The sequence below is a fragment of the Trachemys scripta genome, chromosome 9, assembly GCF_013100865.1.
Source record: "Trachemys scripta elegans isolate TJP31775 chromosome 9, CAS_Tse_1.0, whole genome shotgun sequence".
NCBI classification, from domain to species: domain Eukaryota; kingdom Metazoa; phylum Chordata; order Testudines; family Emydidae; genus Trachemys; species Trachemys scripta.
The window spans coordinates 98,731,042-98,746,912 of record NC_048306.1 but is presented as its reverse complement, the minus strand read 5'-3'; the positions used below and the strand labels follow the sequence as shown (position 1 = coordinate 98,746,912).

Here is a 15,871-nt window from a genome sequence, read left to right as displayed (position 1 = left end):
TTGTACCACAGATAGACCCATGTTCCCCCAACCTGGTTTGAGCACCAATGGTTACCACCCCCAATGCTGTTCGGACCTCTCCAGTGGCCATACTGGGTTCCTTGGGCTACAAATCATCTGCAATTGTCACATGCCCGTAGTCTCTCTCCTGGGGAGTATCAGGGGAGAGGCTCCCCTACTCCAACTGCTTTTCTTCCATTACCTCAGGCACAAGAATCCTTTGAAGAGCAGGAGGCCTGGACAGATAAAGAAGTTTCTCCCCAAACAAATATTCCTTCATCTTCCCCAGGTGAAGCGGTTATGCCTCCTCAACCAACTGTGGCTGATGACTTCAGACACGTCCAAGAGTTAATGAAGCACATTTCAGATTCCCTCCAGATCCCTTGGAAGAGGTCACAGAGTCATAACATAAGCTCCTGGACATCCTCCAATGGATTCCCTGCACCTGAGTTGTCCTGCCTATTAATGAGGCTCTGAATCCTGCCAAATCCATCTGGCAGATCCCTGCAACGATTCCACCAGCTTGTAAAAGGGCCTATAAAAAATATTATGCCCCAGCTAGAGACTCCGAATTTCTGTTCACCCATCCAACACTGAACTCCCTGGTTGTGGAGGCAGTGAAAAAACATGGCAAACAACATCTTGCAAAGACCACACTGTATGATAAGGACCAAAAACACCTTGATCTATTTGGCAGAAAGACCTACTCATCTGTGACTCTTCAATTTAGCATCACACACTATCAAGCTCTCATGGCTAAATACAGTCATTCAAGTTATAGCAAATTCACAATCTTTACTGAGCATGGCTGCTGAGCATGACCAGTTTCAGGCTATTATTAACTAGCGTCAGCTGTTAACTAAAATAAAGCTAAAGGACTTATTGGATCCAGCCAACACTGCCGCTCTACAGCAGTAGTCATGTGGAGGGCTTCCTGTCAATACCTCGATGACTGGCTGGTTATGGGCTGGTCCTACAATGAGGTTTTTGATGCCATAAAGACAATGAGATCCCTGTTCCGCAAACTAGGGTTAAGCTCAACATCCAAGAAATCCCCTTTGAGCCCCATACAAAGAATAGATTTCATAGGCGCCTCCTTGGACGCTACACCAGCCAGGGCTTATCTTCCTCTCCAACAGATTCTCGATGTTAGCAAATCTTGTCTCAAACATTCAAATCAGCCTACAGACATCAATAAGAAGTTGTCTTCAATTACTTGGACATATAGCAGCCTGCACCTTCAAAGATGGAGTCTGGAACATACCATCACAATGTTTCCAGAGCTGACTCAGGATTGTTTATACTCCAAACAAACACAACTTGAACAAGTTAATGTCGGTTCCTCGCCAGGTCTTAGTCTCCACTCCAATGATGCAGGGTCCTAGACAATGTCTGCATGGGGATTCCATTTGTTCAGTCTCCTCCCTCTATCATCATAACGATGGATGCATCTGTGATGAACTGGGAAGTGCAACAGGTATTGTTGAACAGTAGGAAAGATTCCACAAAATACAATTACCTCCACAAGTGGAAAAGATTCAGCATGTGGTGTGTCCAGAAGTGTTTCACCTGTTCATTCTTCCCCCTTGATCATCCTTGATTACCTCCTAGTGCTGAAAAAGTTAGGATTATATATGAGCTCTATCAGAGCATGTCTACACTTAGGGCAGAGCGTTCGATCCACCGGGGGTCGATTTATCGCGTCTAGTGAAGATGCGATAAATGGACCGCCAAGCACTCTCCCGTAGACTCTGGTACTCCACCAGAGCGAGATGCGTAGGCGGAGTCGACGGGGGAGCAGCAGCAGTCGACCTACCACAGTGAAGACACCACAGTAAGTAGCTCTAAGTACGTCAACTTCAGCTACGCTATTTTCTTAGCTGAAGTTGCGTAACTTAGACTGACTTAGTCCCCCCTCCCGCCGCCCAGTATAGACCAGGCCTCAGTGTGCACTTGGCAGCTGTAACAGCCTTTCATTCAGCAGTTGAGGGATTCTCACTCTTCACCCATCCTACAACTGTAAGATTCTGAGAGGATTGGGAAACTCTTTCCCCCAAGTTAAGAAACCCATTCCTATCTGGGATTTGACTGCAGTACTTTGATGCCCTATGCCCCCCGTTTGAGCCAATGGCTACCTCTTCCCTCATTAATTTATCTCAGAAGATTTTTACCTAAGGTGTCATATGAGCTGCACATCAACCAGATTATCCACCCTCCATTTTCCCCCCCAAAGACTCATCAGTCCAGAGCGGAGGCCTTTTTTACACACTCTGGATGTTGGAAGGGCATTAGCCTTTTATTTCGAAAGGACTAAGTCGTTTAGGAAGTCACGCAGACTGTTCGTGACTATTGCTGATAGATCCCAAGATTCAGCAATTTCCACCTAGAGACTCTCCAAGTGGATTTCTGATTCTGTTCTTTTGTGCTATAACTTCATATATTCAGCTCTTTCAAGGTTGTTGGCCCATTCCATAAAAGCCGTAGCTACTTCTACGACATTACTCAAGAATGTTTCTGTTCTGGATATTTGTAAGGCTGCCACTTGGTCTTCCATACGTACCTTTTCCAAGCATTATGCAGTGGTCCAGTCTTCTAGATCAGATGCTGCCCTTGGAAATGCTGTATTGTATTCAATCTTGGACTTGGTTCCAGAGACCCCCCTCCAGCTGGGGGTACTGCTTGGTAGTCACCTGAAGTGGAGCACCCAGAGGGACACTACTCAAAGAAGAGGTTATTTGCCTTGTGCAGTAACTGGAGTTCTTCACTGTGTGTGTCCGTATAGGTGTTCCATTACTTGCCTTCATTCCCCTCTGCTTCAGAGTTTCCTCTGGGGACTTGGCAGTGGAGAAGGAACTGAGGGCAGTTCACCCATGTAGCCTTATGTATCTTCAGAGCAGGGCATAAGGAAGCATAGAATTGCATGCATGGGCTGAATAGGCACTGCTACCAAAAATCTCCCATCAAAGCACAAGTGGTATAAGCATACTTGAAGTGCAGCACCCACATCTCAAAGAAGCACCATTATGGCACATTCTGAGTAACCTCTCCTTGGGTATGTCTACACAGCAATTAAAAACCCAGGACTGGCCTGAGCCAGCTGGCTCAGGCTAAGGGGCTGTTCAACTGCAGTATAGGCGTTTGGGTTCGGGCTGCAGGCCGGGCTCTAGGACCCTGCGTGGTGGGAGAGTCCCAGAGCTAGGGCATCAGCCTGAGCCTGAATGTCCACCACAATTAAACAGCCTCTTAGCCTGAGTTCCAGGAGCCTGGGCCAGCCACGGGTGTCTAATTGCAGTGTAGACATACCCCCTGTGTCTAACTAGGACTGCAAACTCCTTAGGACTGTAGTCTGTCTCGTTTTTCTATAAAGCACCATAACTCTATGGTGCTGCATAAATAATAGTAATAACAGTCATTTTAAAATAATTGTTTCCTGGATGAGGGATTTTTAAACAGAGGGACAGCTAGAGATCAGTACCAGTGAGAGAATGACCTACAATTAGCTATGCTTGGGTGGAGCAATCAGCTTCCTGACATTCTTACTTGTGAATTATGCAGTAATTGCTGTTTCCCTGGGGCATCAAGTGCCAGCAGGACAGTTGATCCATTGTGAAATGCCATCTGCAGTGGATCAGACAAGTCCCATTGTTCTACTGCTGCTGTCACTATCTGTAGCAGTTGCCAGATTCGACATCTGTGATGGCCACGCTGCTGAACTGTGTAGTCTCTGTACCCACTTAGAGCAGGAAAAGCACCATACAGCCCCTTATGTTATGGTTTATATTTTCATCCCTTCATTGCACATATGTAATGTCTGTGACTAGGCAAGTCATTGACAAGTCAATTTAATGAGTGAAAACTACATTTGTATATCATTCAAGTGATGATATGTTTCATTTGAAACATCTGTGGTGTCTTTTATGGAGTATTTTAGATTAATAATGCATGATACAGAAAAGAGATGTATAAAGTATACATTTTGAATGTTGTCATACTTCTTCTAAAAGAGGTGCATGCTCATTCCTATACATTTATATGTATGTGTAATAAATACACATGTATGGTTGTGGTTCCCTCTGGGGACAAAATGGTTTTGGGGATGGGGTTGGGAAGAGTCGTTCAACTAAAACACCTGAGTAACATAAAATGAACTAACTTGCTAAAGGAGAATTTAGTAGGTCAGTTTGCCAAAAAAAAAAAAAAATACATTTGTCAGAATTGTTTGGGGGATAGGCTTAGATCAGCTCTTGAAAGCACAAGGCAGCTGCATCATGTCAGTTGGCTAACAGTTGGGAATGTTTGTAGTTGGAAGAACATATCCTCTTAGAAAGTATTATGCATGGTGAATGCCATGTGACAACTTCTAATGTGTTGTGGACACCGCTCAGCTCTGCTCAACAGTTAACTCCATTTTCAGCTCTGTCACAAGTAGGAATTTTTCAGTGACATTTACATTATAGTGACTAAAATTATCTGCTTGACAGCCATGAGGAACTGTACTCCAGTCGTCCCTATGGAGCACTAGATTCTGGTTTCAATAGTGTGGACAGCGGAGACAAAAGATGGTCAGGGAATGAAGTAAGTGTAGTTTCTTTATTTTTGTTGGGTGGCAATATTTGTACAGGAAACAAATAATGAAACCATAGATTTGGAAGAATATTCAGGGAGTGGTGCTTATGTATAATAAAAAATGTAATTTCCATAGTTCACAGATTACTTTTGATTTCCTGGAAAAAGAATTAGCACCATTTTTATATTAAATGGATCTTTTGTTCTTTTACTAATATTTTTTATTGAAACATTTTTAAAAATCAAAACAAAAGTGTAAACCTAAGAGAAAATATAGAAGAGCACTTGGTAGAAATGAATTAATATAAACAAGTGATAAGAAAAATTACAAAAAGATGAGCTAGTTATTGCATTATATTAGCATATGTAATCTTTATCCATTACTCAAGAGCTTCTGTTTAATTAAAATAAAATCAGGTAAACAGAGCACAGATTTTCCGAATTAGATTTTATACGTAGCTTTTTCAAATGGCCAAATAGATTGTCTCTTAACCACTTAGAAGAAGCAAGATCAGATCTCCAAGGAAGAAGGGTACTGGGAGAAAGCCAGGAGCCAGCCTGTTCTGTCCTGTTGGGGAAGCTATGCAAATGGCTGCAACCCAACCCTGGGGTGTTCTTGCGAACTGTGCTCTTAGCCTGGTGTTTACAAGGGCCTTCAGAATCCAGCCTGGAATGTTTTTAGCATATGTATTCATTTCAGAGGGAAAATAAATTAAAACTGTAGACAGACTCTTCATGGAAGAGAGGTCCTAAATCGACCTGATTTAAAAACGGTACATTTCAGTTGTGTCTCTTTTAAATTAATAGTTTTAGGGAGCAAAATCCAGCAGGACTGGTGGAGTGGAGGCCCAAGTTAGAAAACTAACTGAAAGATGATGCCCAGGATGAGAGTGTGTGGGTTTTTTTTGTCTGTTTTTTAAAGCCTACAGATGAGTTCTCAGACCTCCCTCTGCGAGTGGCAGAGATCACTAAAGAGCAGAGACTGCGAAGAGAGAGAGAGTACCAGGAGAACCGAGGGAGCACGGTTGTAACTAATGGTGGAGGTAAATAGCAGTCTTTGATAGCTAATTATTCAGGTGGTTGTCATAACTGAAGCTCCAAAATGTATATTTGGAAGTTATAGGTAATTTGTTGTTTTAAGCAAAAGAAGTGGTGGAGGCTCAATATATTTATAATCACACACACAAATTACATTTAAAGAACATTATTAGGGTTGCAAAATCAAGCACTGAAAAGTTAAAAAAGACCAGAAGGTAAGGTTGCTTGTGCAACCTTAATTCAGCCCCTTTCTGCATATGCATTATGATACCATCTTTAATTACATGATCACATACTGCTTTTTGCACGATATTGACACTCTCATGAGTCATCAGCAGGATTGGAACCTTCAGATCTGGCGCACAGATCTCTGCCACTTGAGCTGACAGAGTAACTGGTAACTGTAGGAGGTTGTCATCCTCTGTGAGGACCAGCACTAGAGGGGGATGGGACACTTTGTCGGTGGTTTTCACAGCTATTTTCTGACAACAGAGGAATGGTGAGACTCAAGAATCTTGGGTTCTATTCCAGGCTTTGGAGGAGAGTGTTTTCTAGTGGGCACAGAGCCTTCCGTGTCTCACTGGCCCCTCCTCCCCCAGTATGACTCCTTCTGCCCTCTCCCCTCCAACCTGTGCCTATCACAGACCTGTCTCTTCTCCACCCCGGCTTCTTATGCCAGTTCTGTTCTCTTTATCTACTCAGTCAGTTGCCACACCTCAGACTTGGTAATCCTGGGCTCCTTTTCTCTTCTCAGATTTCTCTCTCTCCTCAATCTTGGCCTCCAGTAATATCTCCCCACCCACATTCCCCAGTTCATTCTCCCTCCTCAGACTCCTCTTCCATTCTGTGTTCCCCCAGTTTCTTGTCCCAGTCTCTTCTCTCAGTCATTCGCAGTTCACCACCACCACCACCCTGGCTCCACATCAGATGTCTCTTTCCCCCCTCCCCCCCCCCCCTTGGTTCCCCGTCCCCACCCTCCCCCCCCCCCCCCCCCCCCCCAGCTCCTCATCTGATCTCAGTCTTCTCCCAGTCCCAATCTCCTTTCCCAGCCAGTCCCAATCTTCCCACCCCAGTTCCCAGTCCCTGTTTCTTCTTTCTCCCCATCCACTTGTCTCAGTCTCTTCCCTCTCCCCACCAGCTCCTTGTTCTAATCTCCTCCTTCTGCTGCAATATATTTTTCCCTATCCTCATTCGCATAAACGGCTGAGCCATTTTGTCTGAAAATTAATTCCCCCCCCCCCCCCCCCCCCCCCCCCCACCCTTTATTTCAAAAAAAGGACCCCCCCCCCCCCCCCCCCCGAGGTAGACATTCAGCATGAAACATTTCAGTACAGACAGTTTGGCAAAGTTATCTTATATAGGAAGTGCTAGCAGCCTTTGTACCAAACAGTGCTACCAGCACTGCCTACAATATCAACTTATTGTTAATTGGTTTTTCACACACATGGTCTTTCACAATGCTTTAGAGTTAACACAGCTGTTAAATAATATAATGGAGAGTGAGATAAATTAGAGTTAAATAGCTAAGGGAGAAAAGAGGTTTTCACTTAAGGTTTTTAATGAGGTGGAGATTCAGTGAGGCAGAAAGATCCAGGGAAGCTGTTTTGGATGGCTGGAGTTTCAGAGGAGATGGTTCTGACACTTACAGTAGCCAGATTGTGAGGTGAGGCAAAGGAGGTCTGCTCTAGACAAGGAGGAATGGGGAATAGAGAGTGATAATGTCTGGGGGAAAGGCAGGAGCAAGTTTTTGCAGGATTTTAAAAACAAGGAAGCAATAATGTTTGAAGTAGGTAATCTGAGTTGAACTTGTGCCTGCCATTTCATCCTGAGTGATATCCCTTTCAAAACACCTGCATCTAGACCCCTCCTAATGACCTCTTTTTCCCCATGTCTTCATCAGTGCTAACATGAGCTTTCTGATAAGAGATGATGAAGTGTGGCAAATGAAGACCTACTGGGGCGGGGGGAAAGGGGGATGGGAGTCCTCGGGGTATTTTTGACTCTGGATATCCAATCTGTCAGCACAGTGCTTTTCACTAGGCTTTTTGTTTAATGTCATGACACTTGAAATCCCCGTGCAGAAACTTACAAAAGCAGTGATGAATAAAAAATGCCCCAGATAGCAACATGGCCATGGGCAGAAATGAGAGCAGAATTGTGCCCTGTGCTTCATACTCATTTAATTTCTGTGGTTCCCTAATTTTAATTCCTTCCTTCCTCTTTGGTTAATAAAATGTCTGTAGCCTGAGTGTTTTTGTGTTGCTTTCTTTATTGTCTGTTTCTTTGCCACATACCTTTTTCATATTTAAAGCAACCTCATGCAATTAACTTGGTCACACTATTCTCTGTTTTATCATCATCAGACTCTGTCTAGAGCCTGACATTTCATACTGAGCAAGTGTTAACCTAGGCTCTCCTCAGTGCCTTTATTAATGAGGAAGTATCCAGCTAAGTAGAGCCTAGATAAATTAATCAGTATACTCCTAATGACATGTTTATTTTGTTGTAAATTGATGGTAATTGCTTGCTTCTCAGATATGTCCAAGACACAGAAGTAAAAATTGTAGCCAATGGCCTTTGTTAACAATGAATTGGGAAGGATGACATTGCTTTTGCAATAATTAAGAAACTACACAGAATCGTATTTTTAAAATTACTACATTTGACATATTTTTTTCTCATTGCTTTTAAATCTGTTTAAGATTATTTCAAAATCTGACATTTAACAACTATTAGTGAACCAGGCAGAGCTCAAAAGCTGTCAGCTTAACCTTGCCCAGGTGGAGGAAAAGTGAAATCAGACATTAGTTGCTGAGTCTGCTGCTATGTTTTTTCTACCACTGGTCATCTAATGATGGGCGTTTCCTTTGTGCATGTGTGTCTAGTGGAACACGATCTGGATCAGATTGACTATATTGATAGCTGTGCCACGGAAGAGGAAGAGGAAGAGGTGAGGCAACCCAAGTGCATGGAGTCAGAGAGCCTCAGCTCACAATTCATGGCCTATATTGAACAACGGCGAATCTCTCATGAGGTGGTGCTTTTATTTAAATTAGTTACGTTCCTAGACCCCAATGAAAGCCTTTGTGATGGTGTTAATATTTCTTGTCTGTAGAGGTTGACCTTGATAAACAATGTGACAGCTGGCTTGGAGCAACAGGCTTTGCCTTGTGGAGGATCTGAGTTTGAGTCCTGAGATGCTACAAACTACACCTGTATCAGACACTCAGAATGATTCTACGGGCGGCTGTACTGAGTTCTGTTCAAAGGCAAAATTCCTGCAGGATGTGGGGGGAGTAAATGGGGTTCCCAAAGGAACCCTTCCCTCAGAAAACATTGAAGTTGATGCTTCCCATATGTGCTTGCACCCAGGCAACCACTCATGTCTCCTTCATTTGGTAATACCTAGTAAATGCTGGCTTGTTTGAGGTCAAAACATAGCTAATGTGTTGATCTCTGTAAGCACATTATAGGGATCTTTCAGCTATGTTAATTTGGTGGGGCTTTGCTATGGATTGTAAATTAAATGCCAATAAATTTACCAGACTGGGCATCCCTTTTAATTGCGAATTTTAAATGAAAAAGAGGATTTGCTCTAAAGTCTGATATTTTGTAACAGAGGATGGCTTGCTCCATGTTAACATCTTGAGTGATGCTCTGTAAAATCACCAGGCATACAACCTGGGAATGCATATGCACAAAGTTTTGAGCAAAAATTCTGTGTTTAACTATGTGACACGATATTTTTATGAGTCAATCCCAGGAGACAGTAAATGGGCAATAAATAGGGTTATTAAAGTTTGTTAAAAACCTGTAAGGAGACTTGCTTACAAGTGGCTAAAAACAAGTATAAGCATCCTTAGGCTATAGCTTTTTTTTGGCTTAAAACCCGTGGTCTTTGTCCTTATTATTGCAGACAAACCTGAACAATGTACGTTTTGTTTCTATCCTCGAGTAGCCTGTTGTTTTGAAGGTAGTCTGTGGTATGTGAGCTGGAATGGCAGACTAGAAATCTGAGCGCTATCACTGTTCCAGCAGTAGCATTTCAAGTTGCATTGTGGGTCAGACAACAAGCTCCCATTTCCCCAGAATGGGTCGAAGTGGTTCTTATTTGCTTTCCCGTAATTTGCTACATATTTGGTAGTATCATTTGTTACTAATTACTGCTTTTACTGCTCTTGTTCTGGTTCCAAATGATCGCATTGGGGGGAGGCATGATCACTCCTACACGGTTACAATGCAATTGTCTTGAGTCCTTGTTTAATTTTAATACACCTCTACCCCGATATTAACGTGACCCGATATAACACGAATTTGGATATAACGTGGTAAAGTAGCGTTCTGGAGGGGCGGGGCTGCGCGCTCCGGCGGATCAAAGCAAGTTCAATATAATGCGGTCAGATTTTTTGGCTCCCGAGGACAGCGTTCTGTCGGGGTAGAGGTGTACCTTGTGACCAAATATAGATTAGCATGCCCTTGACCAAAATTCCATGATTGTTCTTTAAAACTGTATGACTCCCTGCAACTGGAAAACATCTTTGCTTTGGTTATCGTCGCTACTGTTATACATAAGGCAAGAGAAACTGATCCTTGCTGTGACAGTCTGCACACAAGGAAGTGGAAAATTGTAAAGTTTCTGCATAAAACAAAAATTAAATGCAGGAAGCATTAAGCAATGTGACGTTGCCTTCTCTATGCCATGTTAATCTAAATTCATCCCCTGCGTGTAGGTGTAAAGGGGTCTCAGCACAGCAGGAATCTTACATAGTACATAAGCAACCTGTTCCAGATAACCTTCTATTTTGCTTCAAGCACTTAAGCAATACACATTGTGCTCAAATTCAAATGTATCTGTTCCTTTGTAAGTTCGTTTAATGCTTTGAGAAGGTAAAGATCTTTCTTCATTTCCTTTATTTTATCTTGTCAGAATCTCTTTAGGAGTCTAAAGCATGTCCTTGTTTTGTGCACTTTGTCATTCCCCTACTTACATTAGTGAAATCTGCAGTGACCCAGATTTCTATTGACAATGTATTGATTCTGCAAGTGCCTGTTTCTCTGGTTTGTCTATATGATATCATCACAGAACACCAGCTGTTGAATCTTATTGTCTGAGAGAGCCTGGAATACACTATGCTAAAACTGTAGATGTGTACTTTGGTCTCCAACACCATACATCTTATAAGTTACATTAGTTATTTTATACCTACACCTCATCCACATAGCCTGGTAATTCTGTTTTTTACACTATAACTTATCAACAGGTATGCTTAATTTTGAAGTTCAACTTTCAGTAAATTACATGCAAGGTACAAAAATGATTCTGCATCATTTCCGATATCTTCCATTGGTTGTGTTTTATTTTGTTTCTTTGTCAGACATCTTAATGACCAGTAATCACACATTTGGATCTAGACAAATTGATGGAACCTACACTTCGTTTGGTTTAATCAAAATTCTTAGACTTGCAGACACAGCATTCTGAATACATTACTAACTTCATTGTCTTCTGTTTTGTTTGCTTAGGGCTCACCAGTAAAGCCAGTGCCCATCAGAGATTTTCAGAGAACAGAAGACACAAGACGATATTTGCATCAAAATAGGTAGAAGAACCTGATGAAAGTACATTTATTCATGATAGTGCCAGTGGCATACATGTGCTTTATAGATGTGTTCGATAGGTGCCCTACTCTGAAAAATATACCATCTACATGATCATTTGAAACCAACAGTTGATTTCACTGTGATGTTATGGCTGATATTTATACCTCCATAAACATTTCTGTTCTTTTCATAACTAGGCCAAATTGGCAGAAGAGCATACATTTCTCTTGCTAAAATACCGTAGATTGGGGGAAATTGTAGCTGAAAGTTACAGTTTAGATTGCATTGAGTGACACTGAACAGTGGATGTAGTTTTCTACTACTTAGTCAGAAATATGCAACACTTTACAAACGGGCTATTGTTCCTGTCCCAGGAACTTACAGTCTAGGTAAAATGAGGAATGATGCGGTAAGGTGACAAAAACATTGCCTATAGTACAAAAGTTCACAGGTTTAACTAAAGTGACTTAAAAATCTATCTACTTAAATTCCAATACATTTAAACTGGTTTAACTTATGCTAATATCAATTTTTAGCTTAAGTTGGCAATTTATCAATGCAAGCTAAATCTATATAAATTCTGAATTTAAGCTAAATCAATATAAGCAAGAATTAAAATGGTTTAAGTGAATCTATATGAGGAGTTTGCACTGGTTTAGTTAGATCAGTTTTTAAATTAAACAAGTGCACTTTGCTAGTATAGACAAAACCTCAAATGCCATGGAGGAAGGGAGATTAGAAGGAAAGGAAAGCAAGGATTATAGCAATAAAATCATATATTTGTTTGGAATGAATTAATGACACAAGCTTCTTGAGGGTTACACAGAATTTTTAGGATAGTCACTTTTGGAATAGTAAGGTTCATCCTTGTGGAAGAAGTGTGTGTTAAGCTGAGAGTTGGCGAGGATGGTAAGATGGTGGGCAGGATAAAGAAGAGTATTTCAGGTTTAGGGAGTCAAATGGAAGGATGCCCAGAGACAAGAGCAGAAGGAGAGGAGATACAATTCAGTGTATTTATAGTGCCTCATTGGTGCAGTTGAAGTTAAGGTTCTGTCAGTTTTGATAGGTCACTGAGCGGTTTTTGCTTTTGGTTAAAACGATACGCAGGGACTGAGCAGAAAGTTGTTTGGTTTGTTTTTTGTTTTTTTGACTTGCAGGATGAAAATAGTCTTGGCTGTATATAGTAATATTAGAGCAGGGGGTCTCGCAGCAAATTTTTGGGTGGCCTCAGAGTGTGGCCACCAACTTTCGCTGGTGACCGCTCTGACTGTTTTTCCTAAAATAATTAACTTTAGGAAAAACAAATGAATATGCACGTACAGGTGTCCAAATTATTTGTAATTTATGTAGGGTTTTTTTGCAGACTCGATAATTAAACATAATGTACAGTTATCTATTCTTTACTGGACCTAAACAGAATAGAAACACAAATAAGGTGCTTTGCATGTTTTCCTTTTTTTTTTTTTTTGGTTGCCTTTTTTTTTTTTTTTTTTAGACCTGCTAGCTAGTAAGGCTGCTACTGTGAAAAGTGACATTTGTATATTTGTTAATATCATTAATCATAACAGACTTGCCAGCTAGCTGGGAGGCTGTGAAAAGTGATATTAACAATATCACTTTTCACAGCAGACTTACTCTGCCCTGGCAAGCTGGGGGACAAATTAAGCCCTGGATGGGGAAGTGGGTAGGGGGCCAAGGGGCAATGGGGATAGATGGGAGGCTGCGGGAGTCAGGGGAGATGAGGGAGGTGAGCCCAGGGTGGGAGCCTGAGGCCCTGGTGCACAGATGGCGACTGGAGGAGGAGCGGGGGCCAGGGGCGATGTGTGGGGGGTGAGCCTGGAGTCCTGCGGCTGGGGGTTAGGGCCTGCTGCTGTATGGCCAGAGCCTGTCGCCCACCACCCCAGGGCTTAAGCCTGAAGCCTGAGCCCCACCGTCCCCAGGAAGGTGGGGAACTCATGCTGGCCGCCTTCTTCTACAGTGTTTGTGGCTCCAGAAGGGGACAGAGACCAGCCCCTGCTGGCAGCCCTGGGGGAGGGTAACACACCACCCCTCACCCAGGAGACTGTGGCCGCAAGAAAAGCCCCTGGTGGCTGCATGCAGCCATGGTGGCCGCATTTGAGATGCGCTGTATTAGAGTAAGACACACACTGGTTTTGGATACTTCACTCTTTATGCCCTAACTAGAAGCAAATTTTTGAAATGAACTTGGCAATTCCCTTAAATTGGACCTCTCTCTTCTGGCTATTATAGGGAAACTGAAACTAAGAACGACAGATATATTTTTCAAAAGCTGTTAGGCACATGGGAAGCAACTATCCTTCATGGATTTGTCTAAGGAATTTTGATTCATGCGGTTAATGTGCATGTGCAGTAGCTGTACTGACATCATAGATGGTAACTGATTCAGCATGTGTCAGAATTCCTGACCCTGTAGTGTCCACCAGTAAACTTTGAAATAATAGAGCAGCCTGCCATCTCCTCCACAAATGATGAGTGCCTTGGTCTGAAAGACTCTTTTTACCTGCCTTTTGATTTGTGTTTTACATGGAAATAACTTAAGAGACTTCACAAACATTGGACTGCATGACACAGCTGAAGAAAATAGGACAAGACAAGTCAAGTTAGACAGGAGAGACCTTCTATTTACGTATACAAATCTTGGCAGTCTGCAATGACAATAAAGGAAATTATATAGTTCAATAGGGTTCAGATGATTTCAAAGTTTAACTCAGGGGCGGCAGCCGATCTTTAAGCAGAGGCTTGTAATCCAACATCTAACTAAATTACAGCACATTCTTATTACACTGCAGTGAAATAGAATTCTTAATGAAATACTAAAAAAATCAGACCATATTGTTGTTGCTTCCAAAATTAAGGAAAAATCACCATGCAAAATTAATTAGTGGGTTTTTTTTGAGGGGGGGGGGGTGTTGTTGGTATTATGAAGTTCATAGTACTGGAATATGTTGCTTGTGCCAACCACACCAGTTGTAAACTGCTCCCACAACAATTTTCTGTAAATGCCTTGGCAAGAAGACTTTTTTTTTTTCCTTCTCCAAAGCACACTGGAGCCATTAAAGCCCTTGTAAAGCTAGACGTAATTCAGACTTCATCTTAAGAGTAGCTAGTTAAATACAGCTTGCACAAGCGTGCAGTCTGTAAAAAGTTCCTGATTCAGCAATGCTATGTGCTACTTAGATCTGCATATGGAGTTTGGGTTTTGTTGCTCACTTCACCCAGTGTTCTTCCTGCCAGTCAACACAGTAATGGGTGCATCACGTATAGCATCTGACATGTAGAGCTTAATTTTAAAAATAGGCATCTTAAGTTGTGTACACAAAATACATCCTTGTGGAACATGTGCAGTTACCCATTTGAATGCAGTTACCTGTTTTGCCCATGCAACTGCATATTTTGTGTGCTCAGTTTTGTTTGTACCCGAGGAGGTATGTCTTGCATCTATTACTTAAGTGCCTGTTTTTAAAAATATTTTGCCTTCTGTTTTAAATTAGAGAACAATTCATAGTGAAAACTCAGATGCCTTTTGCGTATGCCTTCTTTTGTTACTGACATTGTTATTGGACATTTAATTTAACTGATTCATTTCAAGTTTGTTCTGTTCTCCCTCACTTACAAGCAAACAAATTATTTGCTAAGGTCTTTACAGATCTGTTTCAGGTATTCATATACGAGACAGTAAGGACTCAGGTGGAGTTTGCAACACTGGCTGTTAGAAAAATAATCTTTTAATCAATGAACTAAGCAGATTTGTTCTAAAAGTGTGAGAAAGAATAATGAAGTTCTTCATTGACTTTTTTTTAACTAATGCTCTTCCCAGAGTTAGCAGCACTCCAAAAGCCAAGAACTCAGTGTTAAAACAGAAATTCCATCTTTTTGCACCTTTTAAAATTGTTGAACTCAATAGTGATATTACTAGAATGCTTTAATATTTATATTACAACAGTTGTTAGCCTAGCCTTAAATCTGAACTTTCTTGCTTTGGTCATCTTTAAATTTAGTCTTGAATGTTATCGGAAGTTAACTGTTTAGTCATTTACTTTTATAAGCAGCTAATAATTAGAAAAAACATTACATTTGTTTGCCATTTCTGCACATCAAGAACCAACCTCCAATCTGTGTTTACTTTCAGGGATACCGATGAATTACGAAGACCAGAAACACTAACCTTGATGCAGGACAGAGAGCGACACCAAGGACAGAGGAGTTATGTAGACAAGGCAGAGAGGTAGTGAAAAGAAGCATGTGATTTCTGTTTTAAAATCAAGTATCTCTTCAATAATAGGCCTGATAATCAATTGCTTCTTGATATGAGGTTGAACTAAAAAGGTCTTAGAAACAGTTAAATAAGTAACTTACTGAAAGCTGTCAGATAGTAGCAGGGGTGAAAGTAACTGAGGACACTTACCGGTACGGGGGGTGGCTCTGGCCTCCGGAAGGGGCGGGGCCTCAGGCAGAAGGGGCGGGGCTGGGGATTAGCATCCCCCAGCCAGCCCTTGGCCTGCACTGCCTGGGGCTCCCGTGTTGATTTAAAGGGCCGGGAGTTCCGGACGCCGCTGCTGCGGTAGTGGCAACAATGTCTGGAGCCCCGGGCCCTTTTAAATCGCCGGCCCCAGGGCAGGTGCTCCCTTTGCCCCTCCTCCCCCCC

General features: G+C 42.0%; 1 protein-coding gene across 1 annotated transcript in view; it reads left to right on the top strand.

Moving 5' to 3' along the window:
* LRCH3 (leucine rich repeats and calponin homology domain containing 3) overlaps window positions 1-15,871 on the top strand; it is a gene marked incomplete in the record, with an annotated part of 101,485 nt that overhangs the window by 52,535 nt on the left and 33,079 nt on the right. The window contains 5 exon segments of the mRNA XM_034780713.1: window positions 4,482-4,575; window positions 5,489-5,609; window positions 8,490-8,554; window positions 11,128-11,204; window positions 15,356-15,451. Of these exon segments, the coding sequence (XP_034636604.1) occupies window positions 4,482-4,575; window positions 5,489-5,609; window positions 8,490-8,554; window positions 11,128-11,204; window positions 15,356-15,451 (453 nt within the window).